The sequence below is a fragment of the Chanodichthys erythropterus genome, chromosome 7 (genome assembly GCF_024489055.1).
Source record: "Chanodichthys erythropterus isolate Z2021 chromosome 7, ASM2448905v1, whole genome shotgun sequence".
Classification (NCBI taxonomy): Eukaryota; Metazoa; Chordata; class Actinopteri; order Cypriniformes; family Xenocyprididae; genus Chanodichthys; species Chanodichthys erythropterus.
Genome location: NC_090227.1, coordinates 30,402,505 through 30,418,401, shown reverse-complemented (window position 1 = coordinate 30,418,401; position 15,897 = coordinate 30,402,505). Strand labels below are relative to the sequence as shown.

General features: G+C 35.0%; 1 protein-coding gene across 1 annotated transcript in view; it reads left to right on the top strand.

Annotated features, from left to right (window-relative positions):
- The first annotated feature begins 468 nt into the window (after nt 1-468).
- gan (gigaxonin) overlaps nt 469-15,897 on the top strand; it is a 17,233-nt gene continuing 1,804 nt past the window's right edge. The window contains exons 1-12 of the mRNA XM_067390157.1: nt 469-585; nt 698-889; nt 2,563-2,677; nt 3,735-4,085; nt 5,075-5,295; nt 5,395-5,516; nt 5,622-5,734; nt 6,967-7,119; nt 7,203-7,339; nt 12,696-12,830; nt 12,909-13,018; nt 14,102-15,897. The exon at nt 14,102-15,897 is cut by the window's right edge and continues 1,804 nt beyond it. Coding sequence (XP_067246258.1) covers nt 699-889; nt 2,563-2,677; nt 3,735-4,085; nt 5,075-5,295; nt 5,395-5,516; nt 5,622-5,734; nt 6,967-7,119; nt 7,203-7,339; nt 12,696-12,830; nt 12,909-13,018; nt 14,102-14,283 — 1,830 coding nt within the window. The 5' untranslated portion in view covers nt 469-585; nt 698 and the 3' untranslated portion in view covers nt 14,284-15,897. The remainder of the gene's footprint in view (nt 586-697; nt 890-2,562; nt 2,678-3,734; nt 4,086-5,074; nt 5,296-5,394; nt 5,517-5,621; nt 5,735-6,966; nt 7,120-7,202; nt 7,340-12,695; nt 12,831-12,908; nt 13,019-14,101) is intronic.

Genomic DNA, 15,897 nt, shown 5'->3' with positions numbered 1-15,897 from the left:
TTTCAAAAGGTGGCCCATAAAATGTTAATTTATTAATTATAATGAAAAGTGTATGTAGTAAATGTGTTAAACACAAATTTCTATATGTAGCATTTGAAAAATTAATTAGAAATATATGTTGTGTACATGATAACATGTTTATTAGTAATCCATGCTAAAAATGTAACCTTATTTATATATATATTTAAAAAAAGTAAAATAGCATTTAGGGGTGAATTCAGGGTGATATTGTTGAATGCTATAAAAGTTGATGAATGATATGAATCTAGATTATAATCTTAAATATTTCTTAAAATTAAGAATTTAAGTTAATTATAAAACGAATAATTTAGTGTAATAATTATATATTCAATAATTCACATATTTATATGGCCGGTTCCTAAAGTATTCTTATTTTTGGGGGGGGGGGGGGGGGGGGGAAGGCTTTTATTATGAAAACTCAAAACACGCTTCCTGGTGACGCCATTAAGCGTCACTAACCTGCTGAATTGTTTTTCTGCAGTGTACGGTCTTGTACAGACACTGATGATGAGCAGCTGAAGTTACAGCGAGCATAAAGAACAAGTTTAATTCAAGTACACTGGAGTGAGTTTGTATGATTTAAACCTGTAATTCTGTTTATATAAGACAAGGTTGAACCATGTTGTTGTTGTTGTTGTTGTTATGTAAATGATCATCTGTCTTTCTGTTCCAACAGCATGTCAGACCCTAAAACAGCTGGAGCTGATGCTGGATCAGTGGTGTCAGACCCTCAACACTCCCAAAAGCTTCTAAGGGTCCTTCAGTCTTTAAGACAAGACAATTGTTTTCAAGATGCAGTGCTGGTTTTGGAAGGTGAACAGATTCCTGTCCAGAAAAACATTCTGGCTGCTGCTAGTCCATACATCAGGTATGAGAATAAGCTTAAAACTAGGATACATTTGCATGAAATTAGATAAGATCAGTCGAACTGGTATGTTTGCTCAGACATGTAGCAGACCCTTGAGCAATGTGTCATATGGGTGTGCCACACAGCCCCACCTTGCCTGTTGCATGGGTCAGTTAAAGCAATAGTTCACCCAAAAACAGAAAAGAAAAGTAATTTACACACCCTCTTTTTAACTACCAGCTAGTAAGACTTTGGCAGAACACAAAAGAGGAAATTTTTTTCAATCTTTTATGTGCTTTGACAATGACTGCTGACTAAAAGGACACAAAATCACAACAAAAGTATGATAACAATGGTTATTATTCATTTTATTTCTTTTTTAGCTTTTCTTGGAACATCCATGTGAGTTTATGAATGCCCCAATATTCAATCCATAACCTGAAACTAAAACCATTAAAAAAATAATTTCTTACTTGAAATAAAATAAACATTTACTGAAGTAAAATAAAATATTACAAAAAAAAACATTTTCTGTTTAGCTTAAGTTGAAGTACTAAAATAACCAAAACTAAATAAACTAAAACGTAATAATGTTAATTAAATAGTGTTAATTTTTTTCATCTTTTTTTTTTAAATTTAGACTTAAATAAATGTTAAATAAATATATATATATATATATATATATATATATATATATATATATATATATATATATATATATATATATATATATATATATATATATATATATATATATATATATATAATTTGCTGATGTTGCCTCTGGCTTGCTTAGTTGGGGACACTTGATATTCAACAATAAAGTTTTTGATCTGCCTGCATTGACACCATTGTGTGTGAATTGAACTGAGCTGGACGATTTTTACAATGGAATGAAACAATACTGAACTTACTTAAGCTGGATAATGACACCATTTGCATCTAGAGCTGCTATGCAGCCAAAATTATTTTCCTGTTATCACTGTAAAGCTGCTTTGACACAATCTGCATTGTAAAAAGCGATATATAAATAAAGGTGATTTGACTCGACTAGACATATTTTTAAAAAATGACAAAAACACAACAAAATTGTGTAAAAACTATAACTAAAATTTGAATTAAAATGAAAACAGAAAATTTAAGAGTAAAATCTAATTCAAAATATTAACAAAAACTGTATAGTATATCAAGGAAAATAACACTACTATGACCTTTTGAAATTCATGAATTACTCGATTCATGGACATTTCATGTGAAACCAATTTTTTTTTTTTTCAATGAAACGGTTGATGCAATTCCCAGTACCATCCCTAATCATGAATCAGACTAGTTGAATAACTGCAGTGAAAGAACCGCATGGGCTGAGCGCACTGTATCAAGGCCCCTTCGCTCTAATTGGATCAACTGCTTGTAGAGAAAAGTCCAGCATTTTTTTTTCCATCTGTTGACGATTCTGTTACAAAAGTAACATTTTTTTGTTTATTATGTACAAAAGAGCATTTTAAAATAAACAAATAGTTCACAATACTGTCTTGTAAAACCAAACAGGTATTTGCACATCTCAAAATTAGTTAAAACTGAAGAGTTTGTAAAACCTTTGAAGTGCATTTTATGTAGTGCAACTCTCCAAGGTCTTAAGTCAATCTTTTTATTAGATCCGCAGTGAATGAACTCATGTTGCTACATGTTTGCAGGACCAAATTAAATTACAATCCACCAAAGGAGGATGGATCTGTATACAAAATTGAGTTGCAAGGGATCTCGGTCACCACCATGAAGCAGATATTGGACTACATTTTCAGTGGGGAGGTAATTGTGTTACTTTACATATACTATATGCATGTTTTTTTCTGCAGTCATTAAATACCTGGATTTTTAAAATGATGATTTCTAGACCTGGAAATGTCTTTAAATTAGTGCTGTCAAATAGATTAATAGCGATTCATCTCATCTAACATAAAATTTTTTGTTTAAATAATATGAGTGTGTGTGCGTGCGTATTATATATACAGCATGTCTGTGTGTATATACACACACAAATACATATATAATATAATATAATATATATAAATGTAATAATATATACACACACATAAATTATGTACATGCAAACTGTATATGATATGGCCTATGCAAACTTTTATGTTAGATGCGTTATTAAACACGATTAATGGATATTACAGCACTAAAATCAATATAAACCTTATTTTATATTTTATGCCAGAGTGCCGTTTCTATATAATAATTTTAAAAAATCATTATAAATTATTTTTTTTCCAGGATTAAGACAAGACAACAATATCATTATACTCTAACTGTGAATACGGTATATCAACATGCAGTTTTGTTGATGAAAAAAGACAAAACTAAAATAAAAAAATAAAAACTTTATCAAAATCTCTTGATATATTCTTCAACAAAAAAAGAGCAGAAATGATATTTTAAGGAAATAAAAGCCTCTATGAGCTTTCATGCTTGAGGTGGCCGGATATCAGGTGACATAATTGTGATTATCAGATTACATTATACACCATGACTAAAACATGAAGTTTTCATTGGTTAAAAGTAGACTAAAATTCCCAGACTTTTAGTCAACTAAAACTTGACCAAACAAAATACAGGATACTGTTGGTTAAATAAATATTATAAAAACTAAAAGGTAATTTTGACAGGACTAAGTCTAAAAAAAAAAAAAAAAAAAAATTAACACTATTCATTAGTTACAAGCTGTGGGAAACTGTATATGAATTCTAAATGTATGTCACAAACTATTGGATTTCCATTGTCATATTGTCAATGTTTTTCTAGTTGGCTGATTGTTCAGAGGGTCAAACAATACATTTCTCTTCGGCGCTCTTATTTCTAGATTACTCTAAGTGAAGACACTATCCAGGATGTGGTCCAGGCTGCTGATCTTCTGCTCCTCACTGATCTCAAATCTCTGTGCTGTCAGTTCCTGGAGAGCTGCATCACTGCAGAGAACTGCATCGGAATTCGGGTCTTCTCTTTGCATTACTGCCTGCACCACGTCTACCACGTGGCCACAGAGTTCCTACAGACGCATTTTCGAGATGTGGCCAATACAGAGGAGTTTCTGGAGCAGCCGCCCGATCGCCTGTGTGAGCTGCTGTCCATAGAGAAGCTCAACGTAGGGAATGAAAAGCACGTGCTGGAGGCTGTGGTCCGCTGGCTGGCCCATGACATTGAAGCTCGGCGAGTGAGTGGAACAGGTGTTTCAGGAGGGTTCAGTATCCACAGGCATAGATGAACTTTAAACATAAATAATTCATTCATTGATAACTTTTAATCATAACTCACACATAATAACCTATATATATATAAAAACATTTTTGTTGTTGTTGTTGTTTGGCCTCCTTTGGCTTTAATAACAGCTTGCATTGTTTTTATGTACTTTTCTAGTCTCTGACTTCCAGATAGTTTCTAGTTGTTCCCAAAAACTTGCTTTTGATGAAACTTTTGTGCGAGCTATCTTTGAATCCATTAAATCATTATATATATATATACACACACCATTAAATATATATATATATATATATATATATATATATATATATATATATATATATATATATATATATATATATATATATATAATTATTCAGACACCAGATATTATTTTTTATATTTTTTTATAGTGCAGGACACTATTGTTCATTTATGTAAGTGAGGATAGCAAAATGAAGTAAACTGTGACATAATATACCCCAAAACTGGACTACCAGTAAAATTGATAAAAATTTGGGACCATAAATTATTCAGACACGTTGACCTGACCGTGTTTTGCTTAAGTGTTATCTGACATAATTGAGATTAATTTTTTTCTGACACAGTTTAACTCTGATATCTTGTATATATGAAATTATAATAATATTATATATGCGCATATATACAAGAGTTTGGGGTTGGTATCAATTTTTATATGTTTTTGAAATAAGTCTCTTATGTTCACCAAGGCTGCATTTATTTGATCAAAAACACAGTAATTGTGAAATGTTACGATGTAAAAAAAAAAAAAAAAATTGTGTAAATCAAGATACATTTAGTTAGGATTCTTTAAGAAAATAGAAGTTTAAAAGTATAGCATTTATTTGAAATAGAAATGATATACATAATACATCCTTGCTGAAAAATATTGGTATTTGTTATTTTATTCAATCCTGTTTAAATAGGATATCTTTCTTCCAGGTTCATATGAAAGAAGTGATGTCTGCAGTCTGGGTTCAAGGCCTGGACCAGTCCTACCTCCAGGAGCAGATGCTCGGAGACTCCCTGATGAGGGAGGTTATAAGGAATTATTGTACGGAATCACTGGGAGGAGCAGCGCAGCATGGGGAGGCGCTGCTTGCTGCGTTTAAACCCCGTGGCTACTCTGAGTGTATCGTCACAGTAGGTGGTGAGGAGAGGACGTGAGTATGACCGTGCATAAAAAATAAACCTATATTATGAGATTACGCAAGGATTGGTAACATGGTCTTGCCCTGAATTCCTGTGCGTTTCCCATGTAGCTCTCGGAAGCCCACGGCAGCGGCTCGCTGCATGTGTCCACTTTATGACCGAAACAGACAGCTCTGGATTGACCTGAAGCCAATGAATGAGAGGCGAATTGGTCACGGGGTTGTGTCAGCAGGTTTGTACTACAGTAGCTCAATGTTGTGAGGGACATTCTTCTGTTATTTAATTAGCTATTTAGTTGTAGTTATTTGAACTCTAAGGCTTATGTTTTTCCAATCAGAGGGGTTCCTGTTTGCAGTAGGAGGAATGGATGAGAATAAAACTGTCTTGAGCAGTGGAGAGAAATATGACCCAGAGACCAACACCTGGACCCAAATCCCACCAATGATGCAGGTACTGGGTTGTCTGAATGCCTAGTCAAGTAGTCAGTCTTATGGAAACCCTGTATTTGGCTGATTTAGAGTCTGTTCTTCTGTTTAAAAAAGAAATAGAGCACAACAGAATTGGACAGAATGTCTCAAGACATGTTTTTACTGCTTACATACTTCAGTTCTGAATGAATTTCTTATCCTATGAAGCATTGTGATTTAGGGTGCGTTCACACTTGTCATGTTTGGTTCGATTAAAATGAACCCTGGTGCGCTTGCTCGGTTAGTGCGGTTCATTTGAACGCTGCCATCCGAACCCTGGTGCGCACCAAACAAGCGGACCAAGACCGCTGAAAAGATGGGTCTTGGTCCGCTTCCAAACGAACTCTGGTGCGGTTCGAATGCTATATGAACGCAACACGGACCAAACACATGTAACCGAACCAAAAACAGGAGGACGAGACTCTAAAAAGGACAGAATCCTCACGCATGTCGGTTTTTCTTGTCATAGTCGCGAGTTTGCCCATGACAGGCATCAGACGCGCGTCTCCATGCAGCAGATCATTGTGTGTGTGTAACGGATGGATTCCCGCCTGTGTTTTGACTACTTTACACATTTTATAAGCTCTTCACGAGTTCCCAGCTGGCCAAAATACCATCACATGCAGGCTACACACCGCTACACACACACACACACAACGAGCGCATTTACCTCAGAAAACAGCATTGTTTTGGATGTTCGGTAAGTTCCGTCTCAAAATAGGCAATACGTCATAAAATCCGACCAATCACGTTGTGAGTGTATCCCTATGCCTTAAGGTTCAATTTGCCAATGTGAACATTAATCGGACCAGGACTAAATGTTTTTTTTTTTTTTTGGTCCGGACCAAATGAACCAAACGAACCGAACTACAAGTGTGAACGCACCCTAAAAAACAAAGGGCAATGAAAAAGCAGTGCCATTGCTTGTGATGTTCCTCATTTGCAAGCCGCTTTGGATAACGGTATCTGTTAAATTTGTGTAAAAGGGGAAATTTGAATGGCAGTACTACAGTTGGATTAGTAAATTAACCAGTATAGTTTGTTTCAGATATTTAGAGACAAATATTCTGTTTAAATTTGCTTATAAACTATTTTGTTTAAAAGAACCTGTTTACTGATTTCAACTGATAATCACATCCTGAAAGATCATTATGATGCCGTTCTTACCAGGAACCACTAGGTGTCAGTATTGTGATATTTCTTGTGTCTGCACAGGCCAGACAGCACTTCGCCATGGCGGAGCTGGATGGGATGATCTATGTCTTGGGTGGAGAGAACGAGGACACTGAGGTCCTTCTCACGATGGAGGTGTTTGACCCCCATTGTAACGTCTGGAGGACACAGCCAAAAATGACCACAGTGCGCAAGGTCAGATTTAGCTCCCCTTATTTGTATAAATCCACAAGCTGCAATACTCTTGTTTCTTATACTTTTACCTCTCTATTCCTCAGTTTGGTAGCTGTGCCACCATGAAAAAGAGACTGTACGTGATGGGCGGCGGATCGTATGGGAAGATTTATGACTCCGTGGAGTGCTATGACCCCAAAACCCAACAGTGGACAACAGTCTGCCCGCTTAAAGAGAGAAGGTAAAGTGTGTAAATGGATGATTATTATTATTTAGCAGAAGATACTTTTACAAAGCATCTTACAAACACTTGCATATTAGTATGTTCATGTAATATGGCAATAATTGTATTCATGATCAACAAGTTATCATGATAAAGTCACTATGAAATCAAAAATTAGTTGTTTTTTTTTAATGGAATATTGACGCATTTATTATAAATTATTTATTCGTGCAGATTCATGTGCCCTCATAATCTTTAATTAAAAATAACCTCCTCTCCTTCTTGCAACAACATCTCTTCTCTGATGACATGTTTACTGCCTTGAGGGCGGGACAACTTGTCCCTTACGTGAGATTACAGCAATATCAAACGACAACGATCCAGTTATTCCAGATGGAAAAAATCATGTCCCGCCCTGCACTCGGATATACGTCACAATAAGGGAGAAAAGTCTATCACAACTTCTGTGTAATGTTGACTTTAAAAATGCAAGCAAAAAGTTTGTGGAACACATACCTATATGGTTAAAAGGGTCATGACATGGATCTTTTTTATTATTATTATTATTATCATTTTAATATGTTACTAGAGGTTCACTTATAGTTTTTTGCACCAAAAAATAAATAAATATATATATATATATATGCGGAAAAACAATTATTTTCAACATTCATTCTGACTTTCTGTCTGAAATTATCTGTTTTTAAGGGGCGGCTCCTTTAAGGCTTGTCAGTAAACGGCCACTTTTATGATTGACTAACGTCATTGCATAGGAAACAGTATCAACGGCCCCTGGCTATTACACGTGAGTAAGTGAAAACATTATCCATATAAAACCGTCATTTATAAATAAAGCGTTATGAAATTGTTTACTTATGTTTTGTGATGCAGCTGCTGTCAGATGTAATACAGCTGACTGCTTCATCTTTCAACACAATTTTCTTTGCGAACTCTCCATTACACTGTGCCTCGTTTGTGCTACAAAATGCTCCGAACAAACATATAATCCTCCGACGCGATCCGGGATGCCATTAAAGTAAACCATCCACTTGTTTCTGACTCTGGGATCCTTCTAAAGTCTGTACAGAGTAGTGTTGCACGATATACCAGTACTAGAAAGGTATCGCGATACCCTGCTTTTAAAAATGGTTCGGTTCTTCATTTTATTAGTACCGGTACTTTGAGTGCCAGCTGTATTTCCTAAAGTGCGACAGCAGGGGGCACATTGAGTGCGTGTTTATTCCTCAACTGCGCAACGGCTTTTATGGTGACGAAACGAGAGGTGTGGTTGCAAATACAGGTGCTCTTGCAGACCGTCCACAAATTGTTGAAAAGCAGACGCACAAAGCGAAATATGGCATTATTTTGCTTACATTGCCGACAGTCAGGGCAAGCCCACGGACACCACAAAGCCCGTCTGCAAAAGATGTTACAAAATAACGCAAGCGAAGGGAGTCAAAAGCATCTTGCCGACAAACATCCCGATTTGTACAAAGAATTTAAAGAGCGACAGGTTGGTGAATGTGATACCAGCATTATGTTTATGCTCTCAAACATTAAATGAATGTTTTTTTTTTATTTTACTCATGCAAGCAGACCTGAGGTGTATTAATGAGTCTAAGTTTGTGATATAAGTGATATCTGGTTGCAAAAATAAAATTAATTTAAAAATACATAAATATGTGAAGGGTATATACAGTTATTTTAAACCAATTTATGCTTTAATAACATTGCTCTAAGTATTTACAATAATCTAATTTTTACAATAATCTTACTGTCAAAAGCACCTACATGTATAAAAAAAAAAACAGCAAATAAGCATAACAGCAAATAATTTACAACTTTATTGAGCATGAAAATAATATACATTAAAAATTATATTAAATCTAACTCTAACTTCATGGCAATGAAGCTCAAATCCAGAATTATCAGCCTGCACACTGGTGAAGAAAGAAGTTCTGTCATATGTTATTTATTTACTTTTCCTGCTGTTTTAGGTTTTTGCCGTAGTATCATTTAAGTATCGGTATCGTGATATTTAGGTTAGGTATCGTATCAAAGTCAAAATTTTGGTATCATCACAACACTAGTACAGAGATGCAAAAGAGCTGTTTAAACTGAAATTTAACATTCTGTTGTCAGCAGAATCAAGTGTGTAGAGTATGTCAGAAACTGAACGTGCATCTGTTTATAATTATATTATAATTATAATGGGTTCTATTTGCTTTTGACGCGACTTGACGCCGAAAGGCAAATGTCAGCCGTTTAAGGGTTAGTTCACCCAAAAATGAAATTTCTGTCATTAAGTACTCACCCTCATGTAGTTCCAAACCCATAAGACCTTTGTTCATTTTCGGAACACAAATTAAGATATTTTTTATATAATCCAAGAGGTTTCTGAACCACCCATAAGCAGCAACGTCATTGCAACTTTCAAGGCCCAGAAAGGTAGTAAAGACTTTAAATTAAAATAGTCCATGTGACTACAGTGGTTTAACCTAAATATTATGAAGCGACCAGAATACTTTTTGTGCTTCATAACATTAAAGGGTTAGTTCACCCAAAATTGAAAGTTCTATCATTAATTACTTACCCTCATGTCGTTCGACACCCGTAAGACCTTCATTAATCTTCAGAACACAAATTAAGATATTTCAGTTGAAATCCGATGGCTCAGAAAGGCCTCCATAGCCAGCAATGTCATTTCCTCTCTCAAGACCAATAAAAGGTAGTAAAGACGTTGTTACAAAGTCCATCTCACTACAGTGGTTCTACAATCATTTTATGAAGCGACGAGGATATTTTTTGTGCACAAAAAAAAACTAAATAACGACTTCTATAGAGATTGCCGATTTCAAAACACTGAAGCTTCGAAGCATTATGAATCAGTGTATCGATTCATGATTCGGATCGCGTGTCAAACCGCCAAACTGCTGAAATCATGTGACTTTGGCGATCCGACTCATGAATCGATACACTGATTCATAACGCTTCGAAGCTTCAGGAAGCAGTGTTTTGAAATCGGTCATCTCTATATAAGTCGTTATTTAGGTTTTTTTGCGAACAAAAACTATTCTCGCGGCTTATTAAATTATTAACAGCAGTATTTAAGTAAATATTATAATAATATAACAATGTATTTGACTACAAAAATGCAACTTGTTTGATGTTTGGGAATACTACTGAATGATGAGTCAAATTAATTGAATCTTTTTTTTAACCAGATTATTAAGAACTGCTTAAATTGAACAGATTTGCTGAAATGAACCACATTTTGCAATTGTGTTTGCTTGTTCAGTTGTAATGCTGTACACACAATCAGTGAATCAGTGTATCGATTCATGATTCGGATCGCGTGTCAAACCGTCAAACTGCTGAAATCATGTGACTTTGGCGATCCGACTCATGAATCGATACACTGATTCATAACGCTTCGAAGCTTCAGGAAGCAGTGTTTTGAAATCGGTCATCTCTATATAAGTCGTTATTTAGGTTTTTTTGCGAACAAAAACTATTCTCGCGGCTTATTAAATTATTAACAGCAGTATTTAAGTAAATATTATAATAATATAACAATGTATTTGACTACAAAAATGCAACTTGTTTGATGTTTGGGAATACTACTGAATGATGAGTCAAATTAATTGAATCTTTTTTTTAACCAGATTATTAAGAACTGCTTAAATTGAACAGATTTGCTGAAATGAACCACATTTTGCAATTGTGTTTGCTTGTTCAGTTGTAATGCTGTACACACAATCAGTGAATCAGTGTATCGATTCATGATTCGGATCTTACGGGTGTCGAACGACATGAGGGTGAGTAATACATGACAGAATTTACATTTTTGGGTGAAGTAACCCTTTAAGGTTGAACCACTGTAGTCACATGGATGACAGGAAATTCATTTTTGGGTGAACTAACCCTTTAAGCAACTGAATACCAGTGGGTGGGGCCTATGGTGCAATGATGTGTAACTATTCGATGATGTCTTTCTCTGGAAGCAGTCATATGCAAATGTATTTGCCCTTGTGGCATCACAGATCCTAGAATATCATAACAAGATGTTTTTTGGAGCTTGATTAAATAAATGCTTTATAATGAGGAGGGCTTTTTAAGCTATGAAACTTTGTACCATTAAAACAAACTTGTTAAATGGTATACATTTAATTTATCATGTCATGACCACTTTAACATTTTGTGTCTGTATTTTTATATAACAGTAAAAGTGTGCCCTAGCAATTTGTTACAAAACATTATTTCAACTTTAAAAGATGGTGATGTAATTTTATTATATTTAGGTAACCAGGTTTTCATTCAATAGATGTGAAAGAGGTTATATTATTATCAGATAATGGGGAAAATAGAAACAGCAGAAACATCATTCAGCATAACTTGGCCCCATGTGTTCAAACCGCAAATACTGGATGCTCAAAGCGGTATGCACTTTGTAGATGTGAATTTAGAGAATGTTTTTTTCCCATCCTGCATATGACGCAGAGAAATGTCATAAGTTAAACAGATTACATTTTAAAAGGCAAAGGCAGCACATCTTCATAAGGGTCTAACAACTATGAAAACTGAGACACACCCTATCTGTGATGTCTTACAGATGTGTCTTTAGAACAATAGTAGTCAAGGGACCTATCAGTCTAACCCATATAACTGCAAACACTTGATCACCATCTGGAGGAACATAAATAGTCATTTTTCTTGGTGCTCTTGTCTTGTTTGGAGTATAATTTTGTCCTTAGCTCTGTTCTCTGTTACACAACCTAATGAGCTGTAACTGCCTTCTAAGGCAGCATCCTAACCGTCACGAAACCTCATAAGTAACTGATTTGGGACACTGCATTGGCAGTAACTTCTAAGGCAGCATCCTAACCATCATGAAACCTCATAAGTAACTGATTTGGGACACTGCATTGGCAGTAACTTCTAAGGCAGCATCCTAACCATCATGAAACCTCATAAGTAACTGATTTGGGACACTGCATTGGCAGTAACTCTGTATGTAGCACTAACTTGATTCACAATTGATTTCAATAGAGTTTGATTTTAGTATGTCGCTACTGGGAACTCATTGGCTTCAGTACTTTTTTTGCGTGTGTGAAATTAATACTTTTATTCATCAGGGTGCATTAAACTGATCAAAAGTGACAGTACAATTTTACAAAAACATTCTGCTTCAAATTTTGATGGATCATGTGATTACTCTTTTTACGGTTTTGTAAGCATTTTACACTTTTTTTTTTTTTTTTTTTTTACAGCTAGTGCAAGGTATTTTTTATGTAATTTACAATGTCATTTGTGCACTATTCTTTGTGTTTGCTAAAAATGTTACTGTAGTAATTTCAAACTTGGTTTTCATCAGATTTGGAGCGGTAGCATGTGGCATCGGACAAGAGCTCTACGTGTTTGGTGGTGTGCGGAACAGAGATGCCGACAATCCAGAGTCCAGTCAGATGACCATCTGCAAGTCTGAGTTCTTCCATGATGAGCTAAAAAGGTGAGCTTTTCAATGCAACACTCAGACAGAGCAAGACTAAAGTGATGTTTTCTCATGTGCGTCTTTCATTGCCCTCAGGTGGGTGCTCTTAGATGACCAAAACCTCTGCATACAAGCTACATCATCTTTTGTGTATGGAGCTGTTCCCATTGGTGCCAGTATATATGTGGTCGGAGAACTTGACACTGGTAAGATGATAGGGACTTGTAATCGCACTTTATCCTTTATCTGGGAACGTCTTTTTATTCAGATATCTTCAAATTAAGTCCTTGAGAAGGTCAAATAAATTTTTGCTGTGATAAGTCAACTACTGCATATTTTAACTTCTTAACATTTCAAAGACCAAGCACTAGCTACTTTGAAAAGTTACACGCAACTAATGTATTCCAGGTAGTTATGTTTATTAAGTAGTTATGTACACAAAAACTACATTAATGTTATTAAGAATGCATTATATTTTTAGTCGGGCTTATTATAGTTAACTAAAACTAAATCCATAAAGACATTGTAACTTGAAATAAAATAAACGTTAACTGAAATAAAATAAAATGCTAAAAAAAATTAATTAACGGGCATGTTAAAAAAACAAACATTAATAAAAATGACAAAAACATACAACAAAATTACTAACATTTTAATTAAAATTAAATTAAAATGGAGACTATATAAATAAGAACTAATTAAAAATATTATTATAACCTATAATACTGTCTCAATTATGCTAAAAGTTTTAAGTTTTTAATTATGAATTATGTATCAGAAGAATCAGACCAGTATATCTTACAGAATCCATGATAATCAAAAACACAGTTAATTTTAAATAGTTTTATTTTAAAGCAATTATTAACAGCAGTATTTAAGTAAATATTATAATAATATAACAATGTATTTGACTACAAAAATGCAGCTTGTTTGATGTCTGGGAATACTACTGAATGAGTCAAATGAATTGAATCTTTTTTTAACCAGATTATTGATAAGAACTGCTTAAATTGAACAGATTTGCTGAAATGAACCACATTTTGCAATTGTGTTTGCTTGTTCAGTTGTAATGCTGTACACACAATAAAATGTGACAAAAATGTTATTTGTGTAGAGTAGAGCACAAAATACCCACCACACACACACACACACACATACATATTTATGTGTATAATAATGTGTGTGTATATATATATATATATATATATATATATATATATATATATATATATATATATATATATATATATATATATATAAATATATTTATTTCTTTGTTTGGCTTGCAGGCACCAGTTTTGACTATGTCCGGGAGTTCCGCAGAAGTACGGGTACCTGGCACCCCACCAGACCCCTCATGCCCTCTGATCTGAGTAAGACGAGCTGTGCCGCCCTACGCATCGCCAACTGTAAGCTGTTCCGCCTGCAGCTCCAGCAGGGACAGTTCCAGATCCGGGTTCCATCCACATAAACAACCCGCATCTTCACCACTGACTTTGTCACTCCATTGTCTGCTGGGTTGAAGGAGGATGCAGGGGATTGCGGGATTAAATTGGCTTCGGATGAGGTTTGGTTATAATGTGGGAAAGCTTGAATGAATTGTCCTGTTTTTTGTTTGATGCCTTTTCTTAGAGGATACATTGTACATCCTTTTTGTTTTGTTTTTTTACATGACTCTAAGGCACAGGAAATGTTGTTACATTAGATGGGACCTGCACTCTATTTACCTGCTTCGTTTGAGTAGTTTACAATATGTTTTATCTGGCAGTTGTTGTAGCTTGTTATTTGACGCTAACATTTTTGAACATCGGTGAAGGAAGTCATAATTGCTTTTATATGGTCTTAAATGTGGGTTCAATAAGTAAGGGAACAAAACAAAATCTAACCAGGACAAGAGGTATGTTAGTATCAAGCACAATTATGTTGCTAATTGAAGTGGTACTGTAGCCTACAATCAAAGTAGAAATGGGCTAGATTATTCAAACGATTTAAGATATATTAATATTAGACCTTTCAGCGTGATTAATCTCATTCTTTTGCTGATAATTTGATAAATATCGAAATTTATATCGAAATATAAATTGACCTTTATATATTTATAATTTTTAAATAAATAAACGTTTGATATATTTATACTACGGGGCTGTTGAATGCTCGAATCTGATCGGTTGACCAACGTTATAAGGTGTGTAATTATTTTCAGAGCTACGCATGGATAAAGTAGTTCTTGACCGCATTGCAGTTCCATATCACTTCGCCAAATGATTGCAGTTATTTCAAAAGGTCCTACAGCCTATAACTGCAAAAGAAACAAAACCCACAAAGACACCGAACCAAATAAATATAGTAAAACAATAATATGAAAACAAATTAGTGTCATGGTTTTTGCCACAAAATACGTTTTATTGTGTCCTGAAAGCTCTCGCGCACACTCGCTCTCTTTTTCAAACGTACACATGTACTGTATCGTACAGACACACACTTGTACAGAAAAGTTTTGTCAGCGCGCACGCTGACGAATTAATCAGTAAAATGACTCACCAGCGAGGTAATAACTGTGCGATTTTCGAGGTAGATAAACTTATAGCTTCGTTTCGATATTAGTAGAGACACTGCTCTCGTGAGAGAGGCACAGACATTTCAGTTTTTCGTCAAATCTTCGGTCCAATCAAATGCTCTCTAGAATCTGAAGTCCCGCCTCCTCCTACACTCTTACAGACGCTGAAGCCTCAGTTTAAATTGGTCATTTGCTCACACACTAGTTTCTACATGGCACACAATGCACTATATAGAGGATAGGGAACGATTCAGACAGTGTAAATATGCTTTCCTTTGATGCAAAAGAAGTCCGTTTTCGCGTTAGTGTCACATGAACCGCGCAACGCAAGCAGTCTGGTCCGGTCCAGAGACACAAGAGCACAGAGCGGATCATATGCGTGAGTCGGCACAGACCACAGAAGGTATCGGACCCGTTTGATTTCTGCACAGAATGCTGTATATAAGTGACATAAAGGACATTATGAGGATAAACGGTTAGAGATTAGAAGGAAACAGATGTTTTACTTAACATAAACAAAACACTTTT